Genomic DNA, 13,391 nt, shown 5'->3' with positions numbered 1-13,391 from the left:
GCAGACTTTACCCTGCATGCCCTTTTTATCATACTTTTGGTCAAAAAGTGTAAAAAAAAAACTGTTTAAATGTGTTCTGAAGTCTGTTTTACAGCAATCATTGAAGATTCTTCAGCAACAGTAGCAGCAACAGGAAGAAGGTTCAATGAGAAATTCCTAGAAGGAGGCGCCTATCGTAGTGGAGGTGTACACACTTCTGCAATGATCTGACCCCCGTGATGCTTATATATGGAAACAGGGATGCAGTTTTCCAATTAAATGACCTAATCAAGCTATAACTGTGCACGTCAACACGCTGTTTATTGTGTAAAAATGTCAGAAGTAATACTGTAGATAAATAGTTGGCATATGTTTAAAAAAAAAGTAATTGATTTAGAAAAATACAGCAAGAAATAATAATATGAGTCACTTTGAGTAAAGATTTCTGTTTGGAATAGCATTACAGGGAGGTTCCTGTGTTCTTATTGAGGTGGTACTGGCTGATCTAACTGGGCAGTGCCTGTCTGTCTGACAAAGGTTGTTCAGAACTGGTGTTATGAATGATGTCAAAACGTCATTTCTCCTCTCCAGCATCCTCTACAGACTGGAAATCATGCAGGACATGTTGTGGCTTTCCTTTTATGTTAGCTAAACAGCTTTAATCAGAGGAAAGAATTTTCCTTTTACTCAAACCCTAACCCCAAACTAACAGTAACCCCTCAGAAAAGTTCAGTCAGGCCATCATGACTTCATTTTGCAACAATGCTCTCACCAAATATGCAAAAATCCACTTTCTTTTCCCCTTTTTAGTTATAACCCACTCACACCACACATCATAGGCTGTGGATTCGTATCTGTCTCATTCCCATGTCATCTGCTGTTTACTCTCAGTGATTCATTAAGCAGTGGGGTTTTCACCGTTTTGATTTTCTTGTTGTGAAAAATTGTCATTGCTATCTTCCAAATATCACCACTCCTTATATAATGAGACTCTTCTGACTGTGAGTGGTTAGATGTGGGATTAGTTAGTGTTTCATGTTTGTTTTTCTGTCTCTCAGAATCACTTCTACGGCTCTCTGTGGTTTAATTTGTCAGTGCCAAAAGTTCTGGAGGTCAACAGCTCTTAAGAGTAGCTGATAATGAGAGCAAGAGAAGGGGAGGAATAATAGCAAGTTGGACCTGGAGTGAGTTAGGTAACTTCCAGGCCAGGTTGACATGGATTATGTGAATCCACCATGCTGCCAATCTGCATAAATCCAACTCATTAAGTGTTCTCTAACAGTCATTATGTGAGGTTAAGCTGCATTTTCTCACAATACTCCTAACAGTATTATTGCTATGCCAGTCACAGCTGACAAGCCAGGGCTGGTGGCATTGTCTCACCTATCTGTCTGTTAGTCCATATCTTTTTTCAAAACATCCCCGTCATTTTTGTGATGCACTATCTCCAAAGCTTTGAGAAATTCTCTTCTAACTTCTCAACTATGTCCTGTCTGACTCCAGGGTAAACTGTTTAGATATGGGGGTCACTGGTCAAGGTCATAGGCCTCATTTTCATCCCTTTTTTTAAAAAGAATATCTCAAGAATACGTTGAGGGATTGTCCTTTACCTTTTCACATGTCCATTCTCATCAAAAGATGAACTGATAACAACCTTGAGCTCATAGGTACTGTGAGCACAATATTTTAAAATGCATCGGAAAATTCGGGCACAAATCTACTCTTGGACTTAAGAGGGAACTGATCTGGTTTTAGATAACAGAGGTCAGTATTTAATTAATCAGTTAAGACTTTAATTCACAAAGCATTCACAACAAAACATGCACTTACACCTCAAAGATATAAGATTTCTACCAGATCAGAAATCACCCCTTTCTTCTTAACCTACCACTTAATGTTCATTGTCCAGCAATTTTATCCCCCGCTGGAAGTCCTGGTTGGTGTTGAGGTGACTGGTCTTACAGGTTCAAGGTAATCACATATAATGTTGTACATTTTCTCATCTTTTGTTCTTTTACTCACTTTAAAAATCTAAAGTCAAAACTCCAGCTCTGTACGGTCCTCCCCTCAGTGATGACATTTGGTCCACTCTTCACATGATATCCCAGCGGTGCGTCTGAAGCAGCGTGATGACAGATGACAGATGCCAGATGTTATAGCCTGTGACCTCTGAGTGACCCGCTGAGGTTTTGGCTCTGGGAGGAAAAGCTGTCAGTCTCCATCTTCACATACTTATTCTGTTATATTTTTAATGCTGAGCTTTAATTTAACAAGTATAGATTTAAATTAGTCCAATTTTAATCCCCATCACAGTTCATCACATTTTACATTACATTACACTTTGCCCCATCTCCACACAGGATCTCTGCAGCTCAGTCAGAGTGACCATCGGGTTCTTGGTCACCTCTCTTACCCTTAGTAAGAGTCCTGGTTGTGCCAAACATCTTCTACTTGAGAATTATGGAGGCCTCTGTGCTCTTGGGAGCTTTCAGTGCAAGAGAATATGTTTGTAGCCTTCCCCAGCTTTGCAACAATCATGTCTCACAGGGCTTACCATCGCTATGTTTTTGAGAAGATGCAGGTCAAACATAGACAGGCTTATGTTTAAATAGGCCTATGGTGTATACTGCAGTATAAATTAAGAGCAGGAGAACAAATCATGCTGAACAGTTCCTCTTGTTAAATGTGAAGATGACAGCAGCTCCTACCACATCTGTGTCTTATCAAAGCATATTAATGCCATATTTTTGGTGTCTTTCTTCTTCAGAAGATGTTGTAATCTTCCTTTAACTACATCAATGTTTGATGTCTTTTTAATTTATTTTTTCCATGGTTTGGTCTTTGGTGATTCTTCACTGTATGCATGTATAGATTCTTACCGGTTGTTGTGGTTTTACAGTCACTGACATGTTACAGAGTTTTTACCTCCATACTATAACCACATGGGTGTGTTGGGTTAGTAGGATGCTGCAGCTGGACCCCACACACAGATGATCTTTTTATCCTGGGATTGGGCCGGAGGGAAGAACCTTGATGCCATGGACCAGGGAAAGAAAAGAGGGGGGTATAGGATGGGGAGACTCCTATAATGAATATTTGTGGAGCCTCAAGGGTCCAAAGAAAAACGCTCTGCTGAGGCCCCCAGCTCAACATTAAAATCCCAGGTGCCATGAGCCTTCAATAAAGTCCTGGTCTGAAGAAAGAGAGACAGAGAAGGAAAACCGTCCTCACGTCAGTGTCTGAGAGACAGCTTAGAGCTGTTTTTCCAGTAAATCTTGTATTGACAGTGTTTAAGCTTTCATGAGGCTGCTCAGTTTTAATGTTTTCCCTCTGGATGGCATGGTTATTTTAGTAACATTAGGCCTGATTAGAGTGAAGCCTGACTTACGCTTAGGGAGTAAGAGGACAACTGCCAGGTGCCCTGTGATATCTTTTAAATATGTATGTGATCCCATTGTTTTCTCTCTTTCATATGCTAAAATAAACTCTTCTGTTGTTTTTTCCACTTTCCAGGGGGCTGTTCATCACTATTCATGACCGAGGCCACATTTCTACTCTGCTCCAGAACTGGCCAGAGAAAGACATCAAGGTAAATGCTGCTTAAGCAATGAAATAAGCTGTAACATCAGTATTAAACACTTTATGTTTTCCACACGACCACACTGTTGAAATCAGGCAAGGAAAGAAAAGTGTTGAAACCGACTAAATATTACATCTTTTCATGGGATTTCTAGATATTGATAAATTATAGAATACGCAGCATTTCAAAAATATTAGAGACTGAAGGTTAAAGCAACATGAGCCCTCATCTTATTGTCAGCTTTAGTTTACTCTGTACAAACACCAGGTTTTGTTTCCCATGAGAAACTATTCAAAGATCTCTACTTTCATTAGATTATTACTGCGTTATCATAAAGCTCTCCTATGTCTTCATTACTTTTGATAATTAAATGTCATCCATCTCACACACTTTTATTAAAATAGTAAGGTCTCTGTATCCAGTCATCTGTTTGGGAGGTGGAGGATTGGGGTTTCTGTTCTCTTGACCTGCTGTACTGGCCAATTTCCCAAACGCCCCAAATATTCTTTTAATCTTATGAACAGAGAAACTATGTGCAAGTCATAATCTGGTCATATTTAGAGTGACGTTACCAGTAGGCATTCCTAGCATGTCAAATTTACCTGCAGCCTCAGCCACCTGCTCAAAGCTGTCAACAGCACAGCATTTACCTGGGTGCTGACACACCAGCTCTCATTGTCAGGGTGGTCTTATCATAAACTCACCTAACCTGGCCTACTTTTAACATTTCCATAGAGCAACAGGAGCCAAGTTAGTCTTCTGTTGATTAGCCTTGGCAGCTTTTCTGACACATATGAAGACGTGATAGTTGCAGGGGTGAAGGTGTTAATGGCCTTTATAGTCAGTATAGATTTTAGAGCTCTAAATTAGGAAAACTTACTACACACCATAAATCTGAGGGATTGGGAGAAGAACAAGGCTGTGAAAACTGCATGCCAGATGTTTCTTTTTTTACATCACTCTGATGGTGGAAAAAAATCTGTTTCAATTAGGAACATTTCACAGTAAATGCTTCTGCTGTTTATGTTAAGAGTTACACAACCGATACTTTTCATTTCAGCTAATCACTCCTGAGGGCTTTCTGCATATTTTATCATCAGTGTAGGGTTGAACAATTGAATGGTAGTAAGGAGTAGAAGACCTGGTCTTCACTGAGGTAAAAAACAAATTCCTAAAAAAAAAAAAAAGTTTTTCAATTGATTAAGATTTGAGAAAAACAGTAGCCTAAGTTTAAAAAAAATCTGGGGGGGTCAATGCCCGAGTGGTTAGGTTGCACCCCATGTACCTGGACAGCCAAGGTTCAAGCCTGGAGTGTAGCTCTTTCACCCCATGCCATTCCCTACTCTCGTGTAACTTTAATCAGGTCTTTCCACTTTCCTGTATCTCTAATAAAGCTCAAAAATAAATATTTTTCAAGACAAGACTAGGTTAAGACCTAGTATATGGTTGGCCGCAACTCTCTGGGATGCCTGTTGAAATCCCTGACTGAATTGTGAGTTCTGGTAGAGTGATTAGTTTTTGGGGTGTGTAATTATGCTTCCCTTATATCTGTGGGTTGAGAATTGAAGGACCCTAAAATTTAAAACATCCTGTCAGCAGGAAACAGCTAACCTGACACACCAGATCAACTCATATATCCACTGCATGAGTATATATTTCCCATAGAAAACATTTGAGAAGGGCAGGACTTCTCAGGAAACCTTCAGAAGGTGGTTGGAGGAACGTACTGTTCATGACGGGCTTTCAGAGCGACAAATGACGTAGTACACATGCGCTACTCTTGTGCAGGCTACCACTGCCTTGGATTGTCATTGGCGGAGCTTCATCTAAAAATGATGCCAAGGCCGACTGGGAGGCGTGCAAAATCTTTTCTGTCAAGCCAAGCTTTTAGTGTGACTCTCTGCTCTTGTTTTAATATGAAATGTGGTCCAGTTCCAATTAAACCGCTGCTTTCCTACAGCGACATCCAAGCAGGATACACCAGAAAGCCCCACCATAAGGATTGCATGAACTGTTCTAAGGCTTCGTATTCACAAAACTTAAGCATTAATTTAGTTTCACATCCATCGCGGGTAGACCAGGCTGATGTGAGCCTTCGGGCTCTGCTTTTTTGTGCTTAAAATCAGGTCCAGATAAATGTCAGTAAACTTGATTTGTGGTCAGATATCCATAGACTTGGAAACAGTTTGGGTCTCTGTCGAGTCCAAATATTTCCGATTCAAGCAGATATAAGTCCATTTTTCTCCCGCTTTGCTGCTCCTCACAGAGCAGACTTCCGTGTTTACATGCCATGTTGATCAACGAATAGGGGAACAGTTCAACCCAAGACTAACTTAGGACCACCCCCTCATCTGCATTACATTTCATGCTACATTTCATGCTGACAGTGTCTGCAGCATGAAATAAATAAATGTGAGAGCAGAGCACTTTTATCTATTTATTGATATTTAATTCTATTTATATATTTATTTTTGTATTTTCCACTTTTATACATTTATTTATATTTAATTTTTGAATCTTATTTTTTTTTTTTGTTTATTTTTACTTTTATTTATTTATTTATGTATATGTTTTTTATTTTTGTATTTATTTCTATTTCTATTTATTTTTTTGTATTTCATTTTTGAATTGTCTTTTTTAATTTTTAATTTTTGCTTTTATTCTTACGTTTATTTATTTATTTTTAATTTTGGCAGGTTTGGTCCTCCGTAGCGCTCTGCCCATGTTTTAAAAAAGGAATGTGGTGCAGTTCTGACATCACTGTCACTATGGCTAGTTCTGAGCTAATCACTCCACTAGCATGCATTGTCTACAACCAACAACTAACCATTTCCCCATAACTCTCACAAGCTGCCAAAGTAGGTCAGCAGAAGAGCGAAACCATCTTTCCCAACATGAAAAGCTTCTAGGGTTGTTTTTATTCCTTATTCCATACAGAAACGTGGTCTAGTTCAAGTAAAACGGGCGCAATGCTAAAGCTATATCCAAGGTATCTTCGCACTGGAGGCAGCCATTACTGATGGCCTTCAGTACAGCTAAACCCCGCCCATAGCATGACTCTGTATGTTTGACTTTGAAAGTATCATCACCCAGTCAGCCAGTCAGCCAGCCAGTCAGTCAGTCAGTCAGTCAGTCACATACAGGCCCATTTGTAGGGCTGACCTCATCTGTCAGCCAAAAATCTTTGGGGCTCCAGCAGCACTGGTTTAACAGGACATGACACCTTCAAATATAAAGAATGCATAAAGGGAATGCTATATAAGGCATGCAAAAATAGAGAACTACAAAAAGTTTTGAGTGCTGTGTGAAATGCAAATTAAGAACAGAATGCAATGATTTGCAAATCTGATTTTTCCGTGAAATGGTAGAATTTATCCGTTTGAACATCTGATATGTTGGTTATATTTTGCTGTCTAATATATGGGTTTATGAGATTTGCAAATAATTGCATTCACAGCGCCTCAACTTTTTTGGAATTTGGGTTTACAAAATAAAACAGATAACATCAGACTAAAGTAAAGAATTATATCCATTACGTAATAGCCTTCATTTGGTATTATTACAAACAGATTAACATTGATGTAGTGGTTTCTGAGACTTCGGTTGTGAATGAGTAACATGTTTTGTATTGACAGGCGGTGTGTGTGACAGATGGAGAGAGGATCCTCGGACTGGGAGACCTGGGCAGCTATGGTATGGGTATCCCCGTGGGGAAGCTGGCCCTCTACACGGCCTGTGGAGGCGTGCCGCCGCAGCAGTGCCTGCCTGTCATGCTGGATGTGGGAACAGACAATGAGGTAAGAGCAGAGGTCTAAATATAAACTAACAGAGTATTTACATTCATCCTTCAGTCAAAGTAGATTTATATACATTTATGGGTTGAGCCAAACTGTAAAAAAATGCTTTTGACAACTTGTTGACTTCCTATTTTCCTTTCTGAACTCAGTGGGTGTTAGATTTAATGAAACTCTCTGTACTATGAAGTAGCTGGGACATGGTAGCTTTGAGAAGGAACATCGAATTAGCTTCGCCTTCCTCCTCACCTCTCATCTCTCCTGCCCTGGACCCTTAAACTCATAATATTGTTCCAACAAATTACGTGCCAGAGGTTCATGATACAGTTTGCCAGCAGGAAAATGCTGCTTATCCACCGTAGCCAGGTAGGCCTCGCTTAGGGATTCAGCCAAGAAAAAGAAAACAAATCTCACACTTTACAACCAGGAAACACCCTTTACATAAGTGAGCTAAGCAGCTCCATTGATAGATGCCAGCTGGGAAAGCACCTCTCCCTTCTGGCAGGCACTGAGAGTGGCAGCAAACAGAGCTAAAGTTACCCACCTATGATCCCTCCTCTCATCCCTAATAGATGATTCAAAGTGTGGGCAAAGCAGCACGTGTGTCTGTAGCCTTAAACAGTCTAAGAATAGGCTGTGTGCACTTCTATATATACACAACTTTCAGTCTTAGCCCAGGGCGTGGCAGCATTAGATGCCTGTGTACCAGACATAGCAGAGCTCAGGCTGGCACAGGCTGTTCATCCTTCTCCAAAACAGTCTTCACATGACTCAGTCCTGATGTTCAGTTTCAGCAAGCATATGTCTAAAGTAGCCTGAGGATAAGATTGATGAGTTTTGATGAGTTAAGCAAGAAATCTAGAAACAAAAAGCTATGGGAGAGGTGCTGGAACTGTGCAGATGAGGAGTAGGAGACGCACTGATTGCACACAGGTCATAGCATCCTCTGTATAAAAGCACTCGCCCAATAAACACTTCATCAAAGTTAACCAGGTCACCATAATCCTTTACATTATAACACCAGGAACTCAGCAGTCATCCCAAAAAGCCCATAAAAGATATTAAATTGCAACAGTTTCCATTGGTAATGGATTAAGAGAGCAAAGTGGTCTCTCAGTCTGCCAAGTCCACCACCTCAGCTCTATATCTTTATAAGCCCAAAGTATGCAGCGCTACCTTTTGACCTTTTCTTTTACCGGCATCTATGAATTCAAAGTTTCCACAGTGTCTAGCCCTTGGAGTGTTTGATTCTGGTTGAGGCTGATAATGCCATCTGCAGATTAGATTCCCCTCTCTTACAGCAGCTTTAGACATTTATAGACATCACAACAAGACTTTAACAAGACACCTCATTGTATTTTATCTCTACCAGCCACACTACCTTATAACTGTTGCTATGGTAGGGTAAATGGATACACTTTAAAATGTGTGTGTATGTCTGTCTGCAAGCATGCATGCAGAAATCAAATGTTATCATAGCTGGGTAGAAAAAACACCCTAAAGTAGGTGGAACTGTTTTGGAAAGAAATAGGCAAATTCATACACTTTCCTGTAAGTTGCAAAAATCAACTCTAATGCCTCTGTGTTAACTGTTGAGACTGGTTTTGTCAAAAGTCTATTGTTATATGTTAAAACACCTATTTATCTTACAAATTACCACATTACAAACTTGTTTGTATGACTCATGCACATACAATGTGTGGTTTTGTAGGAAGTGCTCTGTGTCCCTGTTTTCTCTAACTCTTACAAGCAATTCATAGCTGTAGGCCAGGGTTTAAATTACAAGGTGTTAATTATGCATCTCTAAAGTCGCTGGTAGGCATTGTTTTTATGTTTGAAGAGATGAACAAGCTGTTTCCAGTTGTTTTCCCCAAATCCAATAATCCAATAACTTTGGTTCATTACCTCATGGCTCCTGGGCTGTGATTAATGCAGTTATGTGCAATGTGGGGCTGTAAAAAAAAAGAGATAAATAGATATTTTGTCCCAAAACAAACATGATGCTTTTAGGTTAAGTATTTAGCCCATATTAAAAAGAAGGAAGACGACAATCAACTCCAAAATTATCAAATTAATATTTAATCTTCTTTCTCACTATTCCAAAATTATAACAGTAAATCTTATTAATATGTTCACCAGCTGTCTATAGTTATGTTTACTGTAGTTATACTAAGACAAGTTACATCTGCCTTACATCTGGTAAACACTCATAGACAGCATTTGGGAAAGGGCAGAGAACGTTCTTTCTGTCACATCTTTACGGGCCAATCAGAGCAACAAACCACATGATGTAGCCGCTACCAAGCTGCATCCATTCCAAAGGAGTAAACTCCATAGAGAACTGCATAATGCAAACAATGGCAACAGTAAATGTCAGTACACAACTTTTTTCATGTTTGAAAAGAAAACAAATCACTGCTGTTCTTTGTTCTTCTTTTAACAAAGAAATGTCATCAAGTCCTGATAAAACTGGAGCTTTAGCAACATCCGTGCTAATGTTTTCCACCATAATTGCACCAGCATCGTGTTGGTGCTTGCTTACGCCGCGCCCGAAAGTACTTCCCCTCATCACTGATTGGTCCTGTCACTTTCTAACCAGGCCGAAACGGTTCAGACAGGAGCTTTGCAAGATGGATTCACCAGTGAGAAACACGGAAACAGGTGTATCCATCTGCTTTTCAAGGTTAATATCTGCTGTGTCAAATGAAATTCAAGGCACTCTTTCACCCAAATGGCACCGACATGTTTGATTTACCAACAGACTCCACTGATAGTTGTACTGACATACTAATGATTGACTGATGTAGTATACGTACTCCTTGGTGGCAGCACATGCCGACTAGGTGTCATATTATATAATTATCCTCCAAGAGTTTTTTTTTTTTAAAGGTTCTGCATTTTTGAAGAACTATTGACGAATGTCACCCACATTAATTTGAAATATACTCAATATTTGTCTGTCTGGCATGCAAGGTTAGATCAAACATGTTTCATCCATGCTTTTCCATGGTTTCAATCCATGGACTAAAAGAAACACTAAGAGTGTTAGTCATCTCTGATTAAAGTAAGTTTAGTTATTGGGTGCTAGTTTGGCATTGTGGGTGGAGCAGGCACCCATTCAGAGGCTGCGGTTCTCGGTGCACTGGTTGCCGGTCTTGCCACTGTTTAGTGCATGTTTTCCCCGATTCTCTCTCCCCATATTTCCTGTCTCTCATCAGCTATCCTATCAAAATAAAGTCAAAGAGCCTAAAAAATAATCTTGGGGGAAAACAGTACATTTTGACATGACGTAGACAAACCACAACTAAAATGTGCTGGTGTGTTTAAAACCCTATTTCTACACTGAGCGTATACTTGGTAAAAAAAAAAAAAAAACTCGGGAGAAGAGAAATGGCAGAGAGCTTAAAGGTATTTCAGTATTTTTCAGAGTGAATGTAATATTGACATTTATACAGAATTCAAATGAAGCACCATATGAGCTTGAGACTGCATATCTAAATTGAGATATATCCTACAAATAGCAGAAGAGTTTGGGCTAAAGGCAAAGTAGGGTGCTGAGAGACTTTTGCTTTTCTCTGGTTGACTGGTGCTGAAGTATAACACTTACTGGTTCAAAAGTTTTATCAAATACCTTTAAACGAAAAGGCTAACGTAGTTGCTGGTTTGCCATTCTTCTCTTTTTTTTTTCATTTTACAGTGATGGCAGTTTAAATGAGTTGAAATGGAATACTTGGGTCATCTATGAAGGTATATTTTTCTATGTGTAGACCTTTTAGACCATCTTTATATGTGGGGCATTGGTTAGCCTCCCACCACTATGTGCCCTGGCTCACTCTGCTGCCCTGACCATGACGGCCTGATGGGAGCAGATGGAGTTGGAAGGCTATGAGGTAGTGGTAGCTCAATATAATTATTAAAATGACTGTAATTATGGGATTATATTTGTCCTTGAGTGGATGTGGGGATAGAAGAGAAGGCAGAAGGCAGACATCCAAACAGTGGAGACCCCTGGACAATTATGACTTTGTTTGTCTATATAAATACTTTGACATTTTTAAAACATTTGCATTTGCTTTCTTGCCAAGAATAAGATGGGAAAATTACAACCACTCTTATGGTGAGGTAGTTATGAAGTTACAGTCAGAAGAGAGGTAGCTAGCCTAGCATGGAGTATAAACAGCCACCCTTATAAAAGGTCACAGAACGTGGCTAGTAAATTCACTTAAAGTAGTTATTAAATCAGTGACCAAATCCGTCTCTTTCCACCTTGAACATTTTGCCAGAATAAAGAACCATCACTCTCAAACACTGTGGCAAAAACCCACAACTACGTATTCATTACCTCCTGACTGGACTAATGCAATGGAGTCCTGTGTGGGGAACCCAGCAAAGCCCTGGACAGACTCCAGTAACTCCAAAAGGAGTTCATATATGCATTAGGCCTAGCAGCACATTACTCCAACCTTGATCAAACTTTACTGGCTCTCAGTTAAGTTCTGCATTAACTACAGAATCTTCCTCATCTACAAATCCCTCCATGGCCTTGTCCCTTAGTAACTCTTAGACCTTCTTCATCCATACCCCCAGTCCCAGACACGGGACTTGTGTTGTAGCTCTTTGCCTTGCTTTTATAAAGAAACGTGGCACTATTCTGATGAAACTGCCACTTCCCTACAACCAATCCCATCAGCAGTAGCAGCTATTGTATGCAGTGGCTTACAGCAGAACTCAACCTCCCCCTTTAACCATCACAAACCACTGAAGCAGGTCAGGGAAGCTCAAACACACGTTTTCTGTCATAAAAAGCTTCCAGTGTAGTTCTTGGTTAATAATTAATGGTGACATGTGTTGCAATTCTTATAAACTGGCATCAAAGCTAAATGCTTCACACCATTGCTATCAACACTGCTATCGACTTTCACTACAACTAAACCCCACATGTGGCTACCGCCTAATTCTTCGCAATTTACACTGATTGGTCTGAACCCTGTCCAAACCACCTGATGACAAACTGGCAAATCCACCTGCTCTGCAAGGTTACATTCATAGATTCAGTGACAAACTAGCTTGAGCTCCACAGGTAGTCTCTTTGTCATTGTTCACTATCAGCGGAGCCAGTTGGTAAAGCAAACTCATGTGGAGGTTGGTTCGGAGAAGTGCAAAAAAGAGTAAAAACATGCGTCCTGCAAAGGATAGCTTCTGTTGTAGTTCTTTGCTATTGTTCTGCCGCTGTCGCTACAGCTGAGCTAATCGCTTCTCCAGCAGTAGCCATTGTTTACTGGCTTGCAGTACAACAAAACCATTTCTATAATTACCACAATCTTGTGCTGAAGCCTATTAGGAGACAAGCAAAAACATATTTCCCACTAAGAAAATTTTCAGTGCAGTTCTTTACTCATATTTTTAAAAAAAATGATCCAGTTTTTATTAAAAAAACTGCCACTATATCTACATTGCAGCTAGTTATTTCATTGGCAGCCGCTGTTTACCTGCTCTCGTACATATAAGAGCCTCGTTCTCCTCAAATGACACTTACTGCTCTGTCAATTCTGAGATGGGGCATAAATGGTTCAAATTGGAGCTTTTGCAAGATTCCCTGACAAACATGGAATCTGGCCAACCCATCAGCTTCATCAGCAAGGTTGTCAAACACTGCTACTACTAGACTCTGTACTTGCAGAGTCAGAACCTTTGGTGTACAGTCCAACTATCACTCCTGACCCTAGTTAAAACACATTTGTGAGCACACCATGAAGTTGAACTCTTTATCCACTTGTCTTAGATGCACTGCTCAAATACAAACACTGTCGAAAGCTATCACTTCCACACAATCAGACTCTACATCATCAATGAGAAAGGTTTGTTAGTAAGCTAAACCCTGACAAATAACCTTTTTACAGGCAGCTTGAGGTCTTCATTTATCTTCTGCTGGCCTCTCACAAGTTCATGTTCAATTCCGTCCTTCCTCTATTGGTTTGTCCTGACTTATTCCTCTACTGTCCTTTTTTCTCAAATGTATTTGTTGACCTTTATGGCTT

The 13,391-nt window shown here is 39.9% G+C and overlaps 1 protein-coding gene across 1 annotated transcript in view; it reads left to right on the top strand.

Annotated features, from left to right (window-relative positions):
- The window catches only part of me1 (malic enzyme 1, NADP(+)-dependent, cytosolic), a 138,728-nt gene that overhangs the window by 86,797 nt on the left and 38,540 nt on the right, over nucleotides 1–13,391 (top strand). Inside the window, exons 4-5 of the mRNA XM_041793221.1 lie at nucleotides 3,493–3,568; nucleotides 7,195–7,356. Of these exons, the coding sequence (XP_041649155.1) occupies nucleotides 3,493–3,568; nucleotides 7,195–7,356 (238 nt within the window). The remainder of the gene's footprint in view (nucleotides 1–3,492; nucleotides 3,569–7,194; nucleotides 7,357–13,391) is intronic.

The sequence above is a fragment of the Cheilinus undulatus genome, linkage group 8 (assembly GCF_018320785.1).
Source record: "Cheilinus undulatus linkage group 8, ASM1832078v1, whole genome shotgun sequence".
In the NCBI taxonomy this organism is placed as follows: domain Eukaryota; kingdom Metazoa; phylum Chordata; class Actinopteri; order Labriformes; family Labridae; genus Cheilinus; species Cheilinus undulatus.
Note: the sequence above shows the minus strand (reverse complement) of the source record. Positions and strands in the feature narration are given on the sequence as shown.